The sequence below is a fragment of the Sardina pilchardus genome, chromosome 5 (genome assembly GCF_963854185.1).
Source record: "Sardina pilchardus chromosome 5, fSarPil1.1, whole genome shotgun sequence".
Lineage (NCBI taxonomy): Eukaryota > Metazoa > Chordata > Actinopteri > Clupeiformes > Clupeidae > Sardina > Sardina pilchardus.
The window spans coordinates 34,965,117-34,991,403 of NC_084998.1; the positions used below are offsets into that span (position 1 = coordinate 34,965,117).

The following is a 26,287-nucleotide window of genomic DNA, read 5'->3' on the forward strand; positions in this document are numbered from 1 at the left end:
TTTTAGTTATTACGATGCTTCCTAAAATGTTTCTCATTCATTCATTTCATAAAAAATCTTTGGAGACCTGGTGTACTTTTGAATAAAAACAATGAAATACAACTCTTTCAATCAAAGCAGGACGTCACCTTGGAGTCCTGCCCTTGGCATTTGTTTCTGCTGAACCCTGTCCAACCAACCTTCAACCTCAACCTTTCACACACTAATGGAATGGCTGCATTAGCTAGCTTCTATAATTCTGCATTCTCAGCGACAAGGCACTGGGGCTGAGATTCTGATCTATCTGAATCTTTTGCAAGCCTGCGGATGATCACTTGCTCATGCATCTTACCGTTACAATATAATATGTGTTTTATATGCAATTTGTGTAGAGGGCTATTGAATTGTAAAAAATATGACCCATTTTTTTTTTTAAATGTCTGAGCAATTATTTCTTTATCCAGGTGCCCGAAAAATCATCCATGAACTGATCTTCAGTAGTCTCCTGATGGAAACTGAATACAAAAGGGAGTTTGCAATAGAATTCACAAAGGTATGACACAGTTTGATATATGTCCCTGCGGCTAATTCTTCTGCATGGAAATTACAGAGTCATTCCGTGTCAAATCAGATAAGGTTGTTGCTGCACCATCTGAGTTTTTGTTTAGACCTTGTATATATCATGACTCTGTCCCAATACCAATACCTGTAAAATATCTCTGTTCAAATCTTCATATTCATATTGTTTTCAGACCTTAAAATTATTTGTTTTACAGCCTGAAAACACCTTATTTGGCAAGCAGTGTTTGGGCATTAATATCATGAAAGGTTTTATTCATAGTCAGCACAGCAAAGTGTTATACTGTATAAGCACATGGAAAGATATGTGGTAGTAGCTCAAAATGCCAATGCTGCACCATAGATAATTAAAGAGCATCGTTGTTGTACATCAGGGGCAAGAACAAAAACGCACAGGTATGGAACCAAGTAAGTGTATTTAATATCTAGGAATGATACATGGTACGTCATTGGCACTTCGTACATCAAATGACTGAGCTATTCCCACATTGATTTCATGTTCCTACTAGCTGCCCAGACATAAATGGTTTGTTCGTAGTGAATAAGTCTATATCATAGAGAGCTGGGTTAGAAGGCTGTAACCTTAAAAGTTGGGGGTTCAATTCCCGGCTTCCACCATTGTCCCTTGACTTTTAATTCAATTTACACATGTAAGTTGCATTGGATAGAAGTGTTAGTTAAATGGAAAAAATGCATATGTAACCTTTACAACTCATTTGTAAATGTGTTGCAAGGCATAGAAAGTCCGGTAACACTTTACATTACAGATCGGTAATAAGTGGGTAATGTTATGGTAATACTGTAGGTGCGCAACAAACGCGAGGGTGCGGGAGAGAGAGAGAAAGTGTGTGTGTGAGTGCGAGAGAGCAAGCGAGAGTGAGGTCTGCGGTGTTGACCTTTGATTTACTTGTTTTGAGTAGGCAATAGCCTACGTTGTCAAATATATTTATACTTAAATTAACTGCCTTTTACAAGTAGTTATGTCTCTTTGTATTAATTTATTAATTTGTCCTGTTATTGACGTAATGCGCGTCATGGACAAAATGCGCAACCAGATATTCGAATATAATCGAATCAATCTGTTTTTTTAGAGTGAATATTCGAACGTCATTTTTGAGCAATTTTGACAGCCCTAGTACCTTTTTTAAGTTTAAAAATCTTGCATAGTTTCCCTGTAACATTATAGATTTGTTTTGATTATGCAATGAATTGTGGAATAGTTGCCGTCATTTAAGCTGATCTGTGAATATACAGTGCCTATAGAAAGTCATCATACCCCTTTGAAATAGTGCAAAGCTAATAGGGACCTATCCAAACAGATTGATGGCTGTAATTAAACCAAAAGGAAGCTCTACATAAAGTATTAAGTCAGGGGTATGATGACTTTTCTGACCCTGTTATTCTAGTTTTTAATGTTTTATTAATTTTCAGAACTGTTGTCTTTATGTTCATTATTTTGATGTTGTACAGCTAAATTTGTAAATAAAACTGGAAAAATACATTTTTAAAAATGGGTTTTGATTTCATTTCATTGATTCATTTTGTAAGACAAAAAAGGTAACTATTTGAAAGGGGTATGATGACTTTCTATAGGCACTGTAGGTGAATGTCTAACTCTGTGATTTCTCCTTGCTTTCCAGTTGTATCAGCAGCTTCAGAAAGACTTCATAAGTGATGATCATGAGAGAAATATATCTATCACAGCACTTTCTGTCCAGATCTTCACAGTACCAACACTGGTGAGCACACCTGCAACAGGGCAACAGTTTCTCCATATCAGCAATACATAGTTAATAAGCTGAAACAATGGTTTGATGAGTACAGAAAAAGGTAGCTGTTTCTGCTCATCTCTTGCCTTCCCCTCCCCACCCATCCACCACAAACACAGGCCAGGCAGTTGATAGAAGATGGCAACGTGATAACTGTGATCATAAACACAGTGATGGAAATGCTAAGGGAACATCTGGACTCCAACCAACGATTCCATTTTCAAGGCTACAACTCTGACAAGTTCTTCCGAGTCCAGGTCATCTTCCACGACCTAAGGTGCCTTTCAACATGTGCACATACTGTATACTATATGGACGAAAATATTGGGACACTTAAACCACTTTAGCACTGAATTCTTGTGTTTCATTCTTACTGTTGACACAGATGTATACAATAAAGCACCTGGTAATGCAATGTACATTCATAAACATTTGTAAAAGACTGGGCCATTCTGAAGAGCTCAATGCAATCAAGCATGTTCCTATCATAGGGTGCAGAAAACAAAGTCCATTAAGACATGATTTGGTGAGTTTGGTGTGAAACACACAGAGCCATTGAGCACCTTTGTGATGACCTGCCAGATGGGAGACAGGCTTTGTTGTCCAACGTCAGTGCCTGACCTCACAAATGCTCTTCTGAATGGGCAGAAAATGCACACTCCAAATCGTGTGGAAAGCTTACCCAGAAGAGTGCGATCTGTCAGCTATTATATGCCTATATGCCTATATGTCTAGATGTAGAATTGGATAACATAAAACTTCCTGTAGGTGTAATGGCCAGGTGTCCCAATTCTTTTGTTCATATAGTGTATTGCTGACTTTCCCCATTCCTTTTCCTAGATCTGCCAAAGTCAATCTTTTGAAAATCATACTTGAGAGTACTTGATACTTTTATCCTTTATGTATCCATAGGTACATCCTGATCAGCAAGCCCTCTGTGTGGACAGACGAGCTGAGGACCCATTTTCATAATGGTTTCAAAGTCTTTCTAGACCTCCTTAACTGCATGCAGGTATCTATGTTTATGCGCCTACTGTGAACTTGTTGCATATGGGCAGGACTATTATGCAGCCAATAGACAAAAGCATCTAGAAATGGTTCTGATGGAAGAGATTACAAGAAAACACTGCTGCAACTGCAATCAATTTTGATTGACTAATAGTCACTAAGTAACTAAGATTATATCCCTAAGTAGCTGTGTCCCTTTGTGTTTAAAACCAAAAAACACTTTTAGGAAATAGTTTGTTACCTAATGAATGATATGAAAGATAAATCTGGTGTGCAGGCGGCTTTTCACGCACCCGTCTCGACATCACAGGGTTAAAGCATGCCATTGCAGCCAGCAACTTCCTTACAACTTGAGGCGGATGTTTTCTAGTCTTTCAATGGGAGAATCCAGTAATCTTTGCCACACTTAAGCACTGTAATATGATTTTAGAATAATTACACTATTAATTACAGACAAATGTCATGTGATGACACCTAACACTGATGATGACTGACTGATGCCCTCTGCATATTCTGTTATCTCTCTATCATTTTTAGGGAATGGAAGAGGTAAAGAGGCAGTTTGGGCAGCACATTGAAGTAGAGCCAGAGTGGGAGGCTGGTTTCTCCATTCAGATTCAGTTGCACCACATTTTGTCCATGTTCCAGGAGTGGTGTAGTTCTGATGTAAGTAGTACACATTATGCACTTACATGCATACTTTAAAACGCCCTAGCTGCTGTGAAAATATTGTGACAATTATGGCAGATATATTTGTGTTGTTCATTTCAATTACTCAATCACCGCAGATTCATTATGAGAAAAAGATGAATAAACATTGATGAAAAGTCATATCATGCAAGTCATGTAAATTACTGTACAGTTACTTAAGTCTATTTACAAGATTAACTGAAGTCAAATTCCTTGTTTGTTTACGCAAACCTGGCCAATAAAGGTGGTTCTAATTAATCATTTCTATTTGCATATTGCCTTCGTCCTCTCTTTGAAACATATGATTGTGAACCACTTTCTGTGTTTTTTGTGTACACCACCACCTGAACAGTTTTATGAATTAGCCCTATGTTTTTGCTGTGGGTTGAAAAGCCACATACAAATAAGCATGTATGACCATAAAGTCTTCAGTAAATACAAATGGAAAAATTAAGCAAGTGAACCTTTAGGAGATAAGGAAACCTGGGCCCGTATTCACTCCTAACTTTAGGACTCCTAATTTTTTTCACTACAAGTTATTCACAAAATAATAAGGGAATAAGGGAATAATTGTGCATTGCAACTAACGATGCAAATGCAATAATGCCACCGACAACCAAAACCACCATTGCATGTAAATTTAATGTAACGTCTCATTGCGGCTAATTAAATTAAATTGTTTCTCCTCTTTGCAAAGGCTACGTGGTTTCATACAGATTCATTTAAAACATGTTGCAAAGATACTGCTCCAGTCCGTAGTGTTTCATTATGCCTAGGCTATTTGCTTTATTCTTTATTCATTTAGGCTATGCCTATTTATTCATCATCTTCCATCCTTCACAGACCGACATAGCTGGTGAGAATGCGTGTGCTAAGACCTAACACCTGCCACTCAACTTGTCACCGTAGGGGAGGTTTTTGCCATCATTCCCGCGTTAAAATCATCAGCCAATCAAGGTGGTCACTTTAATCAAGCTCGTGCATGAGTAATGACGTCAACCATAGCAACGAAGACTCACTATTAGTTTAGGAGTTGTCGTTTCTCCTTACTAACAGTAGGTCTGAAAGGCTTTGTGAATAACTTTTAAGAGAAAACTCCTAGCTAAAATCTTTTAGTGCGATTTCGGAGTACTCTTAGTGCTAAGATAAAAATCTTTGTGAATACGGGCCCTGTACTCCAAGTAACTGGAACGATTGGAAACTCTTTTGATGGTTAAGGTGGTCTGTAGGACCACAATAATAATCTGATGTAGGTCCACTGAAATTGATAGCCAGCAGTTCAAAGGAGAATTGATCAAGCATAGTGAATAGTGTGTGTTTATAATCTAACAAACAGACCAGTGCAAGACTGCCTCCTCTCCCAGAATAATTGGATCTTACAGACAAAAACAATCCAGCGGGACTGCTTGATTAAAAGTCACTGGTTTGCTGCCAAGTTTCCATGCGAGTTCAAGTCATGGCTCATGATAAAATCACTGATTGGAGGAGCTTTGTTGGCCGGATGAGACCGGATGTTATTAAACCTAGGGTTCAAGTTGGTGTGCACATCTGGCCAGTTCAGTGAACCACATACAGACTAGAGGGAATAGTCTCTCAGTAGTTCTTGATGGGGACTCGGTGGAAGTATTTTGTCTATCAAAGAATGTCATGTTGGTATAGGAACTCTACAGGAGGTTCCATAGTTTCCCCACAGCCAGTAGTCCACTCATTGAGTAATCCCTCCTCCTTTTTTTTAAAGTATTTTTTTTGGGCTTTCTGCCTTTATTTTGCATAGGACAGTGGAGAGAGACAGGAAGCAAGTGGGAGAGAGACAGATGGGCTGGGAAAATGGGAAATGACTAGGTCGGACTCGAACTTGGGTCCCCATGGGCACTCGGACCCGTACATGACACGAGCGATGTAGCCTGTTGCGCAACAGCACCCCCAGTCCCTCCTCCTTAATGCAGACGATGAAGTGTCTGAATTGATAGAATCCAGGATGATCAGTGTTTCCTTTAGGTTCTTTTAAAATGAAAAAACATGGACATTATGCACATATTCATTATTTAAACTAAAAGGGCACTCTGCCATGTTTCACTTTCACGGTCATAGCGAGAAAATAGGCTACTCTATGGAAAATACTTTGAGGTGCCCTTTGAGTCGGATCTGCTCCAAAAATAACCTGTACATCTTTCCACCAAGTTTTGTGAAAATAGTACCAGTAGATTTTGCTATATTCTTGACAGACATACAGTAGCCTCTGGTGCAGTAAGTTGAAGCTCCTGATAGATAATGTCTGTGAAAAAATATGTTTATGGAATTAAACTGAAAAGAAGAAGGAACTATTCCAGAACTAAATGAAGTACTAAACACCTATGTAACTGCTGGTAGAACAGTGGGTGCAATAGACTGTAGAAGAGTAGACGGGACCGTATCCAAAGGGCATGTTTGTTGGACAGCTTTGCCGAAGCAGTTGAGACCCCTTCCTCATCAAGAGAAGAGAATGAGTCCAACGATGTAATCATGCTAACACAAGGCAAAGTTCTCCTTATACACTGATTCGGCGAAATATCCGGAAGTTAAGCGGTCGCCATGTCTGCGGTGTGCGTGAGGCGAACGAGGATTTTAATTGAATGTATTCCTATGGAAATCGCAGTTACACTTTCAACATAAAGTTTGTATATTTAGACTTCGAATTTCGTCACATAATTTATATCACAGCTACCTAAGAGTTTACCAAAGATAACAATGTTGTCCGATTTCAATTTTATACATTTTCTGGATTTGGGGAGGTCTCCTTATGGGAATGTTAGCTTCTGACGAACATCAACACAGCGACGTGTGTTGACAGTCTATTTTCTTGCTGTATCGTATTTAATTTCATACTTATTGCTGAAACAAGTATTTAATCCCAACATTAATAATTACAATATTTTTTAATCACGTGGGCTGTCCTTAATGATTAAATGCGATTAAACGCTAGTTAGCATGCTAAGGTCAGTAAGTCAATTCAACATAGCCAGCAGTGTTTACATCTCCTACTTCCCGTTTGCTAATATTTCATTACATTAATTCATGAATTAATATCAGTCATTTTAAGATACCTTCATCAGTAACTGGAGGCCACTGTCTGACATCGTCAAACCAAGTAATTTTATTCATGCTGTCACTGCTCGCAGTCATCGGTATATATTGGCATACAACACCGATGAGAACGCACACCGCAGCAATGGCGCCGTCGCAAGATGGCGACATACACACATCGCTCAACGAATCGTGTAAGATCATCAAGCTGAGCACTTATTTTCAAAGAGATTTGAAAGTGGAATAAAATGTTCTACTGTCAGTGGTGCTCTCAATCTTACTCTGATAGAATGCCTTTTTTTAAATTTAGGTGCAGATGCTGCATATTCATTCTCTTTGTGTTTCTGTCCCACAGGAGATGGTACTTCTCATGGCATTTAAAGAATGCCACAGGGCCCTTATGGGCTGCACCAATCAGCCTTTCCACAGTGAACCAGTAGATACATACATGTGTAAGCATGTACTCAATCACCGGCCCTATAAGGTATCTCAAGAGCCTGTCAGCATCCACCTGCCCATCTCTAGACTGTTAGCAGGTAAATCAAGTTGATCTGAATGCCTGAATCTTTATGAATGTGTATGTGTAAGTGTTCAGTGCGTGGGGCGGTGGTAGTGTAGTTGCTAAGTAGCTGGGCTAGTAAGTAGTAGCCTGAAAAATTGTGTGTTCAATTTTCAGCTTCCTTAAATGTTAAGCAAGGCACTTAACATTTGCATTGAGCTCAATGAGCTCAGAACTGGAAAAAACACCATCAATCTCTAGCTATGGTGAAGGGTATATGATCATGTGGGGCTATTTTAATTCCAAAGGCCAAGGGAACTCTATCAGGATGCATAGTATCTTGGATCCATGAAATAGCTGGCCTTTAAAAATAAAAACATGTAAAAAAAATCCTGCTCCTATGGGAATTTAACATAGGGGTCAAATACTTATGTCCCCTGTATTTAAGGAGGAACATTTATTTATTTACGATACATTCTTCAATCGCAAAGAAAATTGTTGTCCTTAGCGGTTTGATTTTTACTAATTGTTTTAATTAAGGCATTAAGGTCAATTGTCAAAAGATGATTTTATATTCTTCGTTTTAGTCAACTTTAGCATGGGTTCAAATACTTATTCTCCCCACTGTATGTGTCAACCTCAACAGACAATGCGCTAGATGGCACTATAGAATCCCTGGGCCACACCCTAGGCCAAAGCTCTGTCTCTGAGTAAAGATAACAATTTTACATGTCACTGCCAAATTACAAGAATTTAGTGCATGTTAAGTTGGTGAAAAAAGGCCAAACGTGGCCCGGATAAGAGGAAGAGAGCATAATAATAATAATGATAATAATAATACATAGATTTCTCGATAACATGCGCCCGCATACAAGGGGCAGAAAGCACCATGAACAACATTAAGCAGCTGCTCTCCGTGAAAAGATTAAAATGAATTTAAGTGCCGAAAACAGCACTATTTGAAATGACGATGGTTAGAGAATGTTCAGGAATTTAAACTAATGCATATATCTGCCAGAAACCACCAAAACCGCCAAAAAGACGATGTTTTATAAATAATGAAAACGAACGACAAACTCTGAAATAAGCTCACAAATGAGATGTTATCATCATTTAGACAACAGTGGCATACAAAAAATGCTGGTTATAGCTTACAGCAGCTGGTTATTAGGTTAACTTTATAACGTTATGACCGGCCATTCGGCGTCTTCTGCCCCATGGCTGCGCGCGCATCTAGTTTTGTTAGTAAACAGGAAATCTGTCTATAACCTGTACAAAAACAAGAGGGCCTTGAACCTACGGTGCAACCGCTGCTTCAGCGGCCGCCTCTCGGTGCTCGGGCCCTAAAGATGAATTTTTGTTTGTAGTTGTAGTTGTTATTTGTTTTTCTTGTGCTGTCTTTGTTATGCTATGGCATTTAGTCTGCAATTGATTCCCAGGGTATAGGTAAAACTACATATCCTAACTTGGTGGTCTTTGCACTTTGCTATGTGTTAGGTCTTTATGTACATTTGTGCAGGACTGGAGCCATCAAACTTCTTCCTCAGTATATGGACGTAAGTAGCGCTTGGTTTGTTTGTCATGTTTTTGGTCAACCTCATACTATTAAATTGTCAGTGTGATATATAATATATTGTATCACTCATAGTTGTATTGCTTCTTTACAAGATGGTCTTGTGTGTTATGTACTCTATAGGAAAGTTTAGACCTCACATTCTTGGCTGAGCATCCATTGCGTTGTGTAGCGCTGGCAGCTCAGGTGTCAGCAGAGATGTGGCGCAGAAATGGGCTATCTCTTGTCAGCCAGGTTAGTATTTGAGTGTCCCATCTTTCTATTCTAATCTCTGGTCTCATTAAAATAGAATGGAAAAATATTTTCATCTTGGCTTCGTTGAGGAGAGTGCAGTGCATAATCACAATTCTAAAACTGATTCTTCCTGTTCATGATTATGATTGGCTAAATCGTGGTCGATGCTGTTGTAAAATCCAACACAAATATACACCTGATATTTTAATGTGCTACCACAACTTCATACAAAAGTTAGAGTGGCTGCGTCTTGATTGAGGATGAGGAAATATTATTTCTTGGCGATCCATGAAATAGCTGACCTTTAAAAATAAAAATCTGCCTGCCCCTATTTTTAAATTCCCATAGGGTTACATAGGGGGTCAAATACTTCCTTCCCCTAGCATTTAAGGAAAACATTTATTTATTTACGATACATTCTTCAATCACAAAGAAAATTGGTGTCCTTGGCGGTTTGATTTTTGCAATTTTTTTTAATTAAGTCATTGAGATCAATTGTCAAATGATGATTTCATATTCCTGTTTTAGCATGGTATCAAATACATGTGCTCCCCACTGTACTTACATGCATGCATGCACGCATGCGTAAACATGCGCACACACACACACACACACACACACACACACACACACACACACACACACACACACACACACACACACACACACACACACACACACACACACACACACACACACACACACACACACACACACACACACCCCAACACCCACCCCAACACCCACAAAGCGCTTTCAGACAGGAGGTTAAACGGAGGTTACACGGTTTGCCCGTATGTCTGAATCACAAAACCGGACATTTGGAACACTGAACTTACCCGGCTCTTACACTACCCCCCTCCCTAGTGTTACTACCGGATATGATGTTAATGAGCTGTGTCTGAACGAAGCAGAGAACCTGCGGTTAAAATTCACATCAAGCGTCACAGATTCACAACATTTGCGTTGTTAGCGTTAATGCTCGCTGCAACGTTGTATGATAAAGCCGGATTTGTTTGAGTCCCTCCGCAATTACGTTGTTGTATGGAATAAAATAAAGTTTTTTCAAATAACAGACTTTATTTTGTTTGGGATGGGAATATTTTATGTGGTTTTGGAATATTTCAGCTAGTGAAGGTAACGGTAACTCTTTCTAATATGACTTTCTTATAGCTGAGGCTATAAGATATCTATATATATATATCAATGATATATAAAAGAGCAGTTTTTTTATATGCACCCCTCAACCCCGCCAATATTCATTAAATTGTCTTTCTATCGACAATAAGCTATCCATATTAAAATGTTAAACTGTCTACCTTCACACTATCAACTTTTGAGAAATTATGCAACCACCTTTTTACCCTAGCTACACCTTATTTGTCTAAGATTCACTATGTAGTTTAAATGTAAAAGTTGTTCAGATTAATACAACACACATGCCCACCACGTGGCACTGGTAAGAGGATGAGAGCATAATAATAATAATAATAATAATAATCTGAGCAAAAACAAGCGGCCCCTACAGCGGTGTTTTGTTCAGTTAGCCTATTAGCTTGTTTGATTTGCATTGAGTTCAATGAGCATCAAACAGGCTAATAGGCTAACTGAAGAAAACTGAACAAAACGCCATGCCTATCTCTAGGTATGGTGAACAGTGTGTGATGATGTGGGTCAATTTTAGTTCTAAAGACCAAGGGAACTTTATCAGGATGCATAGTATCCTGGATCCATGAAATACGTGGCCTTTAAAAATAAAAAACTGCCTGCCCCTATGTTAACCCTATGTGTTAAATTCCCATAGGGTTACATAGGGGTGCCAATATTTTTGACCTCGGTATTTATTTATTTATGATACATTATTCATTCACAAAGAAAATTGGTGTCCTTAGAGGTTGGATTTTTCCTAATTTTATTACCGTAAAACTTCAAACAATAGCCGAGTCCCAAATAGACGCATGTCTCTTTTAAACGCCCGGTGTGACTACAGATTTGGGGTTATAGGCCGGTCTGCAACAGAAGCCTGGTCTGTTTTTTTTTGTTTCGAGTTGTATTTATTCTTCATATACCCGTCAGATCGTCTGGTGGTGGTGATCATCGATGGTACAGATTGCGCACACTAAATTTATAATTGACTGCGGAGGTGATAGCCAGCTATGTACTTTTTTCGACACTGGCCTATGTCCTGCATTATTTAATTAATGCCATTTTGTTAAATTTGCGCACTAGACAACATATTCTATCAAGAACTTTCTTTTTAGTTTCACTTTCTCTCGTTTCTCCACGTTTCTCCGCGTTTCTCTCAATACCATGGCGGAAAAGAAAAAGACTTGATTTAAATGACATTTAAGCTGACAGTTGTCAAATTTGCCTAACAAAATTCGGGAGAAGCAGCGGCAAGATATTTCTCGGTTGATCCAAAGAGGGTGCGTAAAGGCTGAGCTGTAACTGTCTCCAAAGAGGGAGAGCCCTGCGCATCTGGTCGGGAGCTGCGCAAGCAAGGCAGGCAAGTGGAGGAGAGCGACGAGGAGGAGGAATTCGCAAATCAACTTGTAGCCTAGTTGAGGATCACGGTGATAGCGATTAATAGGATCATATTTAATCACACGATTGCAGTTGTTTTACAGGGTAGCATTCATTCTTTATTGTTGATGTATTATCAGGGGCAACAAGTTCACAGGCTCGATGGTAACTTGAATTGTTCAGCCCGCTGTCACATCGTTTTGTTATTTTAAGCTGCCAATAATTTAAGACATAGCCTATTATAGTAGGCTAGTTCTAATATGATCTGATTTGTGAAACACATGCGAATTATAGGCTAAATAAAGTAGCCTACCCTACTATAATGTGGTAACCTCCTGTTGTCATGCTTTCTGTCTGCTTATGCTATTGGGTAGTTATTTCTAATCCTACAATAAACCTACACTCAACTAACACCACTAAATTAAACGCCTGTCTCATATAGACGCCTGTCTCAAATACACGCCGGTGCATTTTGGCGATTTGGCAAAATAAAAGCCCGGGCTATTGTTTGGAGTTTTACGGTACTTAAGCCATTAAAATCAATTTCCAAAAGATGATTTGATATTCCTCTTTTTAGTCAACTTTAGCATGGGTGCCAACAATTTCAACCATGACTGTATGCCACTTTTGCATAGGTGTTTTTAGTTAGATGATAAACTTAGAAATCTCAAGGTATAGCTGACTGCCTCAAAGTGCCTGAAAAGGCCCGGGACCTCCAAGTGTTAGCAACGTACACTGATTCTGCTCATTTGTTCTTTTGCAAGACGGCTAGGCTAATTTTAGCTTGGGATACTTACAAAAGCTTTGGTTTTAGGGTACCTTTAGCTAGCAGCCAGCGGAGATATTCTTACCGCAATCTTGGGATTGTGCTTCTTTTCTTTGGGTTAGCCTCATGCAGAGTTGTTGAACGCGAGATGCGGTCCAGCCATTATAGATTGTAGATGAAGCAGCAAAAACACAGGAACTGGAGGTAAAGGTTATGCTAGCAAAGGGAAATGCTCGTCCAGTTCCAGCGCCGACAATTGCGGATTCATTCTTTATGAACCACATTCTAGATCCAAATAAAGTGAAGTAATGTATCCTTTCTGTTTGAATTTATCCTTTCGGTTGGACCTAGCTCATTGAAGTGACCCTCTCTCTGCTGTGGCTTATGGACAGAGACTGTTTTGGACTGTGTAAATAGCCTACTACCTGGGAAACGACCTATTTTTATTGAATGAAAGTAGTGATTAGATAATCATTTGTGTATTTGCCTCTGAAATTCTCATTGTGTGGTGTGAAGGGGAGATCCAAGACCAAAGGAAAGGGTCACAGACAGTCATGCCACTACACAGCGGTTGAGTTGGAGCAGCTGGAATGCACCTTTGTGAAAGCCTGATTAAAACTAATTGTTGAAATAAATAGTTTTGTGTATCTTTTTGCATAACATTGGGCAGTGCTGACAGAGTAATTAGTCTAGCATGCTTTCAGTAAATAATTCAATTTAAGCTAAAATTGAAGTCTATAATTAGGCTATAGTGAACCTGATCTATTTATACCAGAGCTTTTCTTCAAATTTCTTCAAATACCTTTTTGAAAAATGTCACCTGGGGTAAAACTTCCCCTGCAACCCGATTTGCATTTGTATAGACTCCTCTAGAATTAGGAGGGAGGGGGTCATGGGTGGACGACTGCCAAGCAAGGCCCACATCAATTTCCGGTAATTCACAACAGTTTTCGGCGTTGCCTGCAAATTGCTGTGAACAGCATTAAAAATGAACTTCCATGACAATCTACAGTGCCACATACTGATGAAAATCCTAGGGCATCAAAATGATTTAATACCAGCACAGTTCACAGTTTCTTTCTATCTTTGTTATTGCGAGACAGGTTTACTATTATCAAGATGTGAAGTGCAGAGAAGAGATGTATGATAAAGACATAATCATTCTTCAGGTACGTTAACTTTATGTATTCTGTGGAGTCCAATATCTGTTGCTTGTATCTGTATACTTCATTTGAACTCTTCTTCCACCTGCTCACACACAGATTGCTGCCTCCAAAATGGACCCTAACCACTTTCTCATGTTGATTCTGTTGCGATTTGAGCTCTTTGATGTTTTTAATGGGAACTCAAGCAAAGACCAGGTGAGTTGCGCACATCCTGAAATTGTAATGTAATCTTATGTAAATACTTTCTGTCAATAGCACATTATGAAGAGCTGTTTCATATGTTAAAGTGGTCACACTCTGGTTATTAGGAAATGTATCTATTATTTACTCGTAGGAAATCCTGAGACAATGGAACAAACTGACAGAGGAGATGCTGTATCTTCTCATTGTTATCACTGGTAATCCACCAATTCTTTTATTATTTGATTTATTTTGGATTGATAGACAACATAATCCAAAGGATAACATGTTGGAGTGAGAACACTTATTTCCTATTTGAATTTAATTGAATTCAAATTGAATATTTGAAATGGGGCAGATCACATGAGATAATGAATACATCTACTCTACACATATTTAAAGGTGTTGGCCCTCATTTATGAAACGTGCGTACGTCCAAAAACAGGCGTAAAACAGGCGTACGCTTGTTTCCACTCAAAGTATGGCATTTATCAATGTGAACGTGATCGGTGGCTACGCTCAAATCTCACGTCTAATCTCAACTCGTGTACGCAAGTTTTTCAGGCGGCATAGCAACGCGCAGCAGTAAATCGGCGGTGCATTAGAAAGTTGAATTGATGGACTATCTCGGACATAACACCTTTCCTGTACATGTGCAGCCTATTTGCTGTAATGTAGCATATTATATTGACACATTTGATGCCTTAGAATAGCCATAGGAGATGATTATACTTTCTCTTTGGCAAACATTTATGAATTATATATTAGAAATTATTTTCAAAGGGCAAATTTCAGTGTCATATGGTTTTGTAATGAATGTATTTATAGTATGATGCGTTCTCTCTGCGAAAATAAAGTCTGTTGCGCTTAAATCGCTCTAGTTTCCCGCCTTCCTTGATGCAGCTTCTAGCTGTCAAAATTAGCAAAGTTCAGCTGGACGTCACTGCGGCTCGAGACTAATGATCTCTTTTGGACGTATAATGCACCTTCATGTTGTAAATTCTAGGGGCGAGGCCATTAAAACGAGCATATATAGAGGCGTGATATTTAAATTACGCCTGTTTCCAGCCGCCACATTTATCAACACACGTTTATTCTTACGCTAGAATTCGAGTGATACGAAAGTTTGATGAATCACACGTGAGCCTCGTTGTAAGATGATTTCTGCGCTCAGATATACGCTGGTTTCTATGCTCTGTTGATAAATGAGGGCCATTATCCGGAGTAAAATGCACATTTACGGATGATTGTGAGTACATACGTTGAGTTGACATCAAACTATGTTATTCGGATGTGTTTTGAGAGAGTTCGATTTTACCGTTTTTAGCCAAAACTCGTTAGCCTGGAAGTGACCCAGGCATGTCCTTTCATCAATCAATCCATCAAGCCAGTACCTTTCCGGAAATGTCGCTGCTGCAGCTGGGGAGCATTTCAGCAACATTTCCGGAAAGGTACTGACTCGATGTAATTCATTCTGGACTCTATCCGACCACATAAAGACCTGGGGATACTTCGGTTTGGCTTTAGGGACCCTCTACTCACTACCACGTAAGTGTAATGTTGTTTGGAACTGTAGAAGAGGTAAAAAAAAATAGCGTTTTGTAGCGGTGAAAGGACATGCTCGGTTCACTTCCAGGCTAACGAGTTTTGGCTAAAAACGGTAAAATCTTCTCAAAACACATCAGAATTGCATGATTTGATCAACTCAACGTATGTACTCCCAATCATCCGTAAATTGATCTAAAGTGCATTTTACTCCGGATAATTCCTTTAACACTCAACAGATAATATCTGTTACTCTGTGCTGTAAAGAAGTCTTCATCTGACTTCTAGAAGTCCTTCTGAGATTTAAAGTTTAGAGTATCAAGTTGCTCTAGAATTTTTTTTTGGATGATTATCATGTCTGATGTCAACAATAAATATTCCCTGTATGCAGTTTGCTTGCATAAAATGATTCCGCAGATTTTGCAATAACACACCAACAAACATGGGTACCACTGTATACCCATGTTTGTTGGTGTGTTATTGCAAAATCTGTCTATTCACTGCAAGGTCCCAAATTGAAACGAGCGATATTCTAATGGTCCCGAATTTAACAACGTTTCAGAATGCCACACAGACAGTGACATGTCTCTTATGCTACCAAATACTGTTTTGAGGTCACATCGTCGCAACAAGTTCTTCAATAAGCTTAACATATAGCCTTATATCAAGGCTTTATTTTGATCAGCTGTAGACTGAGCGTGGCGAGTATGATGTCACTTATTATATAGGCCACCAGAGATTGTTGTGTGCCATCGCTGCAAATGTCATACAATGATGCATCATTCCACAAAATGGTTTGTTTTCTCTATCAGATGTTATTCAATGAACACATTAGCCTAACAGCTGTGATGATTTACGGCTGTCAATTTTACAGTATGGGAGGAGCGGGGTGAGATATTATCCAATAGTAGATGGTTCACAACTAACATTTGTGGTAAGAAATAGTCATATCCAGGCAATTGACAGGATATTTCTACACCCATGGTAAAAACAAGGTCCAGTGTATAGCCTCGGTTATGCGTTGGCCCACACACATACTGAGTGAAATTAAGAGGTAACAGTGGTAACAAAATCAATAGCATAAACATTTCTTGAGTCATCAACATGGAAACTAAAATCACCACAAAGAAGAATTTTGTCTGAATACTTTAGAATATGATTGGAAAGAAAGCCAGAACAGTTGGAATGGCTGAACAGTTAAATAGTTTCATAGTTTAAATTGTTAAACTATGAAAGGTGAATTATTTTAGTGAGAACTTTTATTTTTAAACAGTTGTGGGCTGAGGAAACAGTTGACAGGAGTCATAGTTGATGAAGTCTGGCGAAAATTGTTTTTCTTTTATTTGAACTTTTATTTTGATACGGTACACACTCCGTGTCTGCTATCGTGCCGGTAGAGTAAACATACACAGCCTTAGAAGCAGTGTTGGTGAAATTACTTGGAATAAGTAATTTGTTACTGATTACTTATCCAAGAAAGTAATACAGTTACTTTACTGATTACATATTTTCAAAAGTAATTAGTAACTTTACTAATTACTTTGCTTGGTTACCTTTCCAAAACACACTAGCTGTACCTGAATATGCTATAAAGCAATAAACCTTTCAGCCTAATGCTTCAGTTTAATGCTAGGCCACCTTTCCAAAACACACTAGCTGTACCTGAATATGCTATAAAGCAATAAACCTTTCAGCCTAATGCTTCAGTTTAATGCTAGGCCTATTCTTTCAAATGCAGTGTTGTGCATAAACGAGTTAAAAAGAGCATTCACTGAACACATTTATTTTTCTGTTATCTATGAACTGCATGTTATCTATGCTGCAATGCTCAAATTGTCTGCATGTCACGCTCCAACAGTGGCCGCATATATTCTGCGCCACCCGTCCCTCAAGCACACGGAGATTCTGTAATGTGCGTGTATGTCGTTCACACATAGGTCAGTATAATGTCCGCAGGTTATCATATCTGAATCACCCGAAAGGGTCGGACCACCGTTTGGCAAACCTCATAGGCTACTCTGGAGGTTATGTCTGAAAGCGACTTCAGAGATGATACTGGCTCTACCTATTATATACGGACAATTTACTCATTGTTTCGCAGACTCCGATGGTACAAACCTAATCTTTATGTCCGCCAAAAATAAGTTTGAATGTCAATGACCTCAATTTCGAATTTGAAAAGACATTTGAGTTGAAGCATCAGTCCAGTGTGAAAGCTATAGGCGAAAGCAAGTCCTCAAAATCAAATTAAATGAAAGTGGAGTAAAGACTAAGTAAAAGGAGTCGAAGAACTATGGGATAAGTTGAGGAAAACCCCAACTCATGTAGGCTATTAAATGCAGGATGGTCATGCTCTCTCCATTGTCTTGCTGATACACATGTCTGTTGTTTACATCTCTCGCAATACGTCGCGCCGCTATACTCATCATGGTTTAGTAACGCAGTAACGCAGCCTGCTTGCAGGGATAGTAACGGTAATATAAGTACTGATTTTACAATTTTAATCCCTTTACTCGTTAGTAAAAAAAAAAAAATCGGATTACAGCAACACATTACTTCTAACGCGTTACTGCCCATCACTACTTAGAAGTAGCTTGAGAGATGTCAGAGCCCCTTTCCGATCAAAATAGCCATTGCTATTTTTGTCAGTCATTGCTTGCATCAGGCAAGCTGCTGCCAGAACACAATGTATTGTCGCCGTCTCCTCCAGACAATCAATAACATTCACACGACACATTTCATTCATACACGTATTGCACACCATGAAAATGTCAGATTTACTCATGCTTGTGAAACGATATTTCTACATTTTTATGTCAACAAAGATATTAAAAAAAAGTCACAAGCAACTGCTTTATCGCTTGCCCTAACTACTTTCCCGCTGTAAGGACAGACACTGCTACCGCTCACATTTTTCCGCTGTTTCATCTGCAAGTTCTTTTGGCCCAGACTGATCTCTAGAGTGCAGCAGGCACCGTAAGTTCGAGCCTGTTGTATTCCATTGGCCCCATTTGTCTTACCTGCAGAATGGTTCTGCATGATGATCAAAGCAGTACTGCCATATTCCAAAAGTTTTTTCTTTATTTGCGTTATCTCAGTTTTTCTCACACAATCACCGTAAAAACTTACTTTAGTTGTATGGTCACAACATTGTTGACTTATTTGGTCAGTATGTGTTACTGTGGCAAGTACTGTAATTTACATTCTTCCCTGAATGGTTGTTGTGCAGGGGAGCGGTATGTTCCAGGCATCAGTAACGTGACAAGAGAGGATGTTACAATGAGGGAGGTGATTCATCTGCTGTGTATCCAGCCTATGGCGCATAGCAGCCTCATCAAGAACCTTCCAGAAAATGTGAGCCTCTTGTTTCTGTTAAGTCACCAGAAATGTTAAGGTGCAGGTCTTGGCAGTCACTCTACATGATCAGCTGTGAACATAGCAAAAAAAAAAAAAAAAAAAACCCTATGTCATACAATCCTATTGTCTGAAATGCGATAACCTGTTTCGTCAATGAATACATAGTATTCTCTGTGAAGAGATTATCTAATCGTTATCTGATTATGAAGCCTAACAGCTACCTATTAAGGTAACATTCCATGTAAAGTTTGTAATTAGGGGTGTGCAAAAAATCGAGTCACATTCGAATTGCAATTCCAGATCTACCTACTGTATTCAAAATAGATTCATATAATTAAAAAAAATCTATTCATATTTTCTTCCCTCTTTATAAACTAAAACTATACTGAAATGAGTTCAGCTCACCATTCAAATAGATGGTGCTGCGTCTATATAAGGCTTGTGATGCCTGGGAACTCTTTACTTGACATAATAAAAAACTGAGTACAGCAGAGGTAGCCCAGAGCTCTGAGGTAGCTTAGTCGGCGCAAACGGCAAAGTTAGACAAAATCGCTGGATTGGGGATTGGAAAAATGAGCAGAGCAATGGCAAGGGGTTTAATTGAACGTGAAAGCAAATGGGTTTGATTCAAGGGGGAAGGCCATATATTATCATCAAGCAGGCCTATAATCAATAGTGTACTCGTCCTTATGAATGGTAGAATGTAAAAAATAAATCTTACTCAAAGCTGACATTGAATAGTAGAGATGCACCGATCCGATTTAAGTTGAATTCAGATTTGCCTATGGATCTGCTCATTTTTCCAATCCCCAATCCAGCGATTTTGTCAATATCGGAGCTGATATCTGATCCTAATATCGGATCAGTGCACCCCTACTGAATAGTATTTAATTTGTTGTGTTTATTTTCTTTTAAATTGTATGTCTAGTGTACTCATATGGGGAAAGTAACCATATACAGAATATCGTTTTGAATTGAATCTTGAGCCTAAAAATTGATATTGATATTAAAAAGTGACGTTTTCTGAATTGCGCACCCCTATTTGTAATGCAAATAATGTATGTATGTATTGAATGTATTCCTCTATCTGAGGGTTGCTACTGTGCACATATTTAATCTGTGTAAATTTACCTCATTTAGGAAAGCCATGAGACTGGCCTGGAGACGGTTATCCCAAAAGTTGCCACTTTCAAGTATGTTTCTAAAAATGTGTATACTGTACATTCCAAAAAGATAAATACCAAACAAACACACATATTTATTGAACAGAAGTCATATTTACATGAGAACATTTGTTGAGACCCTTATTAGAGCCCACTGAAAAGACAAGGGAGGAGTGACAGGAAACACGTGAGACAGAGAGAGAATAGGATGGGGAATGACTGCAGGCCAGGTTTGAAACCAGGACTCTGCAGGCAGCTGGACCTAAATGTGGCACTGGTGCTGTAACCGTCTGCTCCACAGGGAACAGGCTAAAATGTATGTTGAGAAGTCACAGTTCTTCTGAGTTAAATGAACTAGGGCAGTGCCCGTGCAAACAATGTTTTCCAAGAAACATGTTACCCAATGACGTTGATGCAGGTAGATCATGTTAGATGTCATGGTGATGATGTAGAATCAGGCCCGTGCAGTTAGAGCTTTTTACTGTCTTAAGTAAAAAAGTGAAGGGGAAAGGCCTTCGAGTTGCAGCTAATGGCAATATTAGACACATTAGCCTACATACCCGTGCGTTTTTGCTGTTGTTGGGAAATTATAGCCTAAAGTTAACCCCATGACCATGGCCATATGCCAGTGCTATGAACTTGGAGTGATGTTTGAATGAATGTTATGCCCGTAGCCGATGTCCAGATGAAGTCAAGAGCCGCTGTTTTAAATGCAAATTTTAACAGAATGCTAGAACCTACCGACCTGTGTGTCGGCCTGATCAGGCAACAGAAGTGCTAGGCAACCGCAGTTGTTGATGAGTAGCCTAGCCTATGCAATGTGACTGTTACAGCCTGCTTACCAACATGGGTGCATGTGTGTCGGACTCAGCATGTTTATCCAACATGAACATCTTGAAACGGTCCGTTGGTTACGTGAGACATTAGCCTGGGTGTTCCATCCTGCCTTGCGCGGTGATTTCTTTCACGTTGCCAAGGCAGTCTGGACACTAACACCCACATTTTCGCCTGATGTTGGTAACCAATCACAGAACATCCAAGAAGTTTCCGTTGCCTTCTTGCGTCTACATTCGACGCCAAAGGATTTACACTGATGTCAATGGCAGCCCTTCGCGTTGCATATGAACGCGCGGGGGCACCTTTGGCTTCCGATATTGACACCAGGGGGCTTGGCATGCGTCCTCGTTCGACGTGTTGGATGAGCTATGCGTATTTGATAGACATCCGTGGCGCCCAATGAACGGATCTCGGCATTTTTTCAAATACGAGAAAATGAACGTCTGGTTGCCAGACCACGTCTCACTTGAGAAGTGGTAGGCGTTAGCCAGGCTAGTGAGACATCATCATTTCCATGAATGGCAACATGTGAGTTTGTCAGCGAAATGTGCTTTTTTTTTCTATGCTGGAGTAAGCCAGAGTGGGGGAGTGGCTAGCGTGTGGAGAGCGGGGGAATTGTGGGATTGCGGTAGAGTTGCATTTTGCTTAATTTAACGATATCTTAGTCATTTTTTGTCCAAAAACGACCAAACTTTGCACTGCACTCACGCATGTCATTAGCAAGACGTGTCAAAATTTAGCTCAGTCGGATGAGTGGTTCGAGAGTTATGCGTGCCACACACAGACAGACAGACGCTCCTTGCATTAATAGATAGATATTCCAGAGCAAAAACAACCTAGGGTCTATTTTCAGAAGTTAACATGTTCAAAATGTTTGAAAACATAATTGATAAGTTGATTAACAGAGAGTCGGCTATATTGGCAAAAACAAGGTGAGACTTGGAAAAAATAAGTTCCATGCATTTTAAAATTAGGCTAGTCGACTCCCTTAAAGGTTATGGTTTATGAATTTAGTAGATGCTTTTGTCCAAAGGGAACCTTACAATTGTTAACATCAACAGTGAACAGATTTCAAGTTGGCCAGCCTAAACTTAACAAAATAATGCCTAATAATAACAATAATGTAAATACAAATGTAAATACCAGCTTGAAATGCAAGGAATTTACCAGTGCATGAAAATTAATGCACTGGTACGTTTGCAACTTCCCTTGATCATAACGCCAGATGAGTGTGTAGTTCCATGTCAAATGAGCCTAGAAAAGCGCCAGTTTTCATTTTCAGTTGGTCTTATTGCACTTTCTAACTTTAGAAGAGACATGTTTCAAATGGGAAAATTACCCAACATTTCTGAAGTCACTTTTAAGCATGACGCTAGCAGGCGAGAAGCTATGATCTATGCTAGACTGAAGCTAAAAGTTGTATCGCCAGACTCACAGAATGGCTGGATGAACGGGAAAAAGGTAGATACCGATTGTTTTGCTCGAGGGGAGGTATTTCCAAAAAGGGCGGAATATCCCTTTGAGCTTTCCCAGAAATTCCCAGTTCAGATTAGTCTAGCTAGAGCCTGCCACCTCTCAATGAGACGTGGTCTGGCAACCAATCGTTGTCGTATTAGAAAGAATGCCCAAATCCGTTCATTGGGCACCACAGATGTCTGTGAAATGTGTCTGTGCATAGCTCATCAACGTCTTGCTTCCCCCCCCCTGTTCTGTGGTTGGTCCCCTATCTGAGGCAAAAATTAGGGCGGAGTTTCCAGGCTCAGAATTAGTGCTGTGCGATATGGACAAAAAGTTATATCCCGATATAGACAATTCTATACCACGATAACGATATATATCCCAATATAGAATTTCTACTTAAAGTTATATATTTACATCCACACATTAATGCAAATTTTTCTTATAATTTCAAAAAAAATAAAAATAAATTACAGTAGGTTGTGTACAGTAGGTGTAATTAAGTGCCTGTCACTTTAAGAAATACGTGAGCGAAAATAATGACGTTAAACCCAATAGTAAGCCTAAATAGCCTAGATTGGTTAGCAACACACATTTGAGAGATGCAAGTGAGCAAATCAACTTGATATTATCCTATACTTGTGTGTTACAATAGCATCACTTAAACTAGCAGCATGTCTCGCTGTTAATAGCACTGCTGCGCATACCCGTGTGTGTGAGGGGGGGAAAGACGCACAGCCACAGGCTAGGGGAGACCTGCCTTGCGTGCACCGCTTCTTCAGAAGAACACAGTCATTCTTAAACGTATTGTAAAGTAGGCTAACATTAGGTGTTGTGACATTTTCAATTTCAGGGTATTGCAATACTTTTGTTGTATCGGTGCACCGTGCAACACTAGTTTATGCCGACGTCAAAAAAGTTTAATTTTACTATTAGCTGCCTGCAGCATTCATTTGCCTGGCCACCCATCCCGAGTCAGTAGGCTAAATTAAGTTTACGTTGCCCGCTGCCAGAAGCGGCAACGCACCTGCAGTTAAATTGTCTGAGCAGTCACAGCCACACAAGTTAAAATTACGATATAAACGGTAGAGGACTGTATCGTACTATAGACATTTTTCTGTCGTACAACGATATATACCGTAGTATCACACAGCACTACTCAGAATCAAATCAAGTCAAGTCAAGTCAAGTCATTTTATTTATATAGTGCATTTAACGTGCACAGAGTAAAACCCAAAGCGCTTCACAAAGACATAGACAGTGCCGAACGGAGTGGCGTAGACAGATAAACAAAGTCAGATATATAATAAATAAAAAACAAACAACAACAGAAAAGTCCACGTTAATTTAGTCCAATTGACTGCATCCAAAGTCCCACGGCATTGATGCCGCGTAACTTAATCCGGCGGGTTCAACGGCGCTAGGCAGGCCGGCTGGAGAGCAGCATAAGCACAGAACAGTCAGTCGAACAGTCTTGGGTGATCCTGCAGATCAGCAACTCAGTGGACCCCGACAGCGACAGTTTGCCTTTAGCCTCTGATGTTAGCTGATGTTAGCTCGATCCAGACTCCAGGCAGCAGGCCAGCAGTAGCTCAGCGGTAGTAGCACATCGCCCGCAGTTGGTAGCCGGACCTCAGCTCTCCTGACCAGTCTGAAAGTGCAGCGCCGCTCACGGATGGAGGATGAGAGGCCCAAGGCAAAAGCTAGCCGTCGTCAGCAGTTCATGCCAAACGTTCATGGCATCAGCCAAGTTGTAGATAAGCAGCAAAATGAAGACTAACAAAAAGCACAAGACTATCGAAAATAACGTAAACTAAGAGTGAAAACATTTAACTAGACAAATAACTACAAAAAAACGAACAGAATAAAACATAAAATTATGACAGTGACATAAAAACAAACAAAAACATGATGCCAGACGGAGCGGCGTGTCTCGCCAGCGTCCCCGTAACCTAGCAACAAATCATGTGCAAGGCAGCATGGGAACACCCAGGCTAAGTTCAATTCAATTCAATTCAATTAAAAAAACTTTATTTATCCCCGAGGGACAATTTCTCCATGCAGGCATAGTGACGTAAGATGCACAACATATAAGACATAAAAGACAAGACAAAAAGGGAGAACAGGACAGACAGGGGTGTGTGTGTCTGTGGGTCCCAGTCTCCTAGTACCAGGAGAGAGAGGAGGAGGGGGCTGGGAGCATATTTGAGTTCAGAAGGTGAATAGCCTCAAAATTAAAAGTAGCCTTCCTCCTGTTGGTCCTAGCAAGAGGACAGTGCAGACGCCTGCCAGAGGGCAGCCATTCAAAAACTCTGTAAGACATGGGTAGAGTCTTCTAAGATGGAGTTGGCTTTTCTTGGGTTGCCTTGTCGTGCAGTGACGTCAGAGACTGAAGAGGGTGGCCAATGATTTTAGAGCATGTGTGTACAATGCTCTGGAGGTGTTTCTTGTTTTTGATCGATAGAGAGTGAAACCAGCAGATTGATGAAAAAGTCAGTATACTTTCAATAAAGGAGGTGTAAAAAATATTGAGAATCTTCCTGCTCTATCCAAATAGCATAGAAAGGAGAATAGCATGGTTATCAGTATCAAAGGCAGCGGATAAATCTATCAGGATTAACACTAATGACAGCAGAGGATTTGGCTACTCTCATTGCTTCAGTCACCGATAGATACGGATGGTTGCTAGGGTAATTGTCATGGTTGCTGTGGTATTGCTAGTGTTGATATGGTGGTTGCTATGATAGTTACTAGAGTAATCATGTTGATTGCTAAGGAGGTTGCTAGGTTGACATTATGGTAACAGTTGCTAGGGCAATTGAGATGGTTACTAGATTGTTGTTATGGTAGATTGTTAGCATGGATTACACTGAAGCCCTTTTGGCTAGCCATATGGCAGCCTTTAGAATATAAATATCTATTTACTTAACTGCATTTATTACATTATAAAATGCATTTAATGTATTGCGTTTCAAAGTGATGAAGTTACTTATATGGGATTAAGTCCAAATTTCGTAAAGAGAGTTTTCCCCCTGACTCAGGAAACCGGGGGTATCAGGGCATGGACTGTATGAGGTGAAAAAGGAATGTCTACACGAGTTCAACCCCTTCTTCTATCATTACACCAAGTCTCAATTCAGCAAGGTGATGATTTTTGAGATTACTAGAAATAGCTGGTATACAGATATATATATATATATATATATATATATATATATATATATATATATATATATATGGTCTATGCACACTCAGAAACAGTGTCTATGTAATTTTTTTCCCAAGGCTGAAGACACACAGAAGAAGAGAAGAGTTCAGGAAGGAAATGATAAAGGTAAATCGTAACAGTCAGATGTTGATGTAATGATGTAAGATGGAAGATGTCAGATGGAAGATGTCTCTTAAATACAACAGTCACTAGCTGCACAATGAAAGCACAGAAAATCTTCAGTAAGAAGATCCGTCAGTAAGAAATGCCATGACTTGGATCAGATAGAAAGGCAGACTAGCCACACATAAATAAATAAATATGAAGTACACGTGATTATTGCTTCTAAACCCACAGGGTATATATTGAATTGTATGTTAAATTTGGAGTGCCAGTTTTTAATGTGCTTATCTTCTTGTGTTTCCGTATTCAGCGTTGAGACCCCCTGTACCTCCTGCATTCACTGAAGCCTTTTCCACTGTGGTGTGTCTCCTAAGCTGTGATGTGTTTATCCATGTGCTCAGACACATCCTCCAGAGAGTTGTCGAGGACCATGCCCCTCTCTGGACTGAAGCCATGATTCAAAGGGTGTGTACTTTTTGCATCAGTAGAAGACAGTGTTTGTGCAATATTTGTACTTGATTACAAGATGGCTGGCAATTACAAATTCAACCTCTAAAAACTTAGCTC

The 26,287-nt window shown here is 39.6% G+C and overlaps 1 protein-coding gene across 1 annotated transcript in view; it reads left to right on the top strand.

Annotated features, from left to right (window-relative positions):
• ubr1 (ubiquitin protein ligase E3 component n-recognin 1) overlaps positions 1-26,287 on the top strand; it is a 144,131-nt gene that overhangs the window by 37,345 nt on the left and 80,499 nt on the right. Inside the window, exons 10-25 of the mRNA XM_062537372.1 lie at positions 444-532; positions 2,199-2,297; positions 2,447-2,604; positions 3,240-3,339; positions 3,873-4,001; positions 7,444-7,624; positions 9,085-9,143; positions 9,284-9,394; positions 13,787-13,852; positions 13,946-14,044; positions 14,184-14,247; positions 18,804-18,928; positions 20,072-20,124; positions 25,431-25,533; positions 25,675-25,723; positions 26,031-26,185. Coding sequence (XP_062393356.1) covers positions 444-532; positions 2,199-2,297; positions 2,447-2,604; positions 3,240-3,339; positions 3,873-4,001; positions 7,444-7,624; positions 9,085-9,143; positions 9,284-9,394; positions 13,787-13,852; positions 13,946-14,044; positions 14,184-14,247; positions 18,804-18,928; positions 20,072-20,124; positions 25,431-25,533; positions 25,675-25,723; positions 26,031-26,185 — 1,640 coding nt within the window. The remainder of the gene's footprint in view (positions 1-443; positions 533-2,198; positions 2,298-2,446; positions 2,605-3,239; positions 3,340-3,872; positions 4,002-7,443; positions 7,625-9,084; positions 9,144-9,283; positions 9,395-13,786; positions 13,853-13,945; positions 14,045-14,183; positions 14,248-18,803; positions 18,929-20,071; positions 20,125-25,430; positions 25,534-25,674; positions 25,724-26,030; positions 26,186-26,287) is intronic.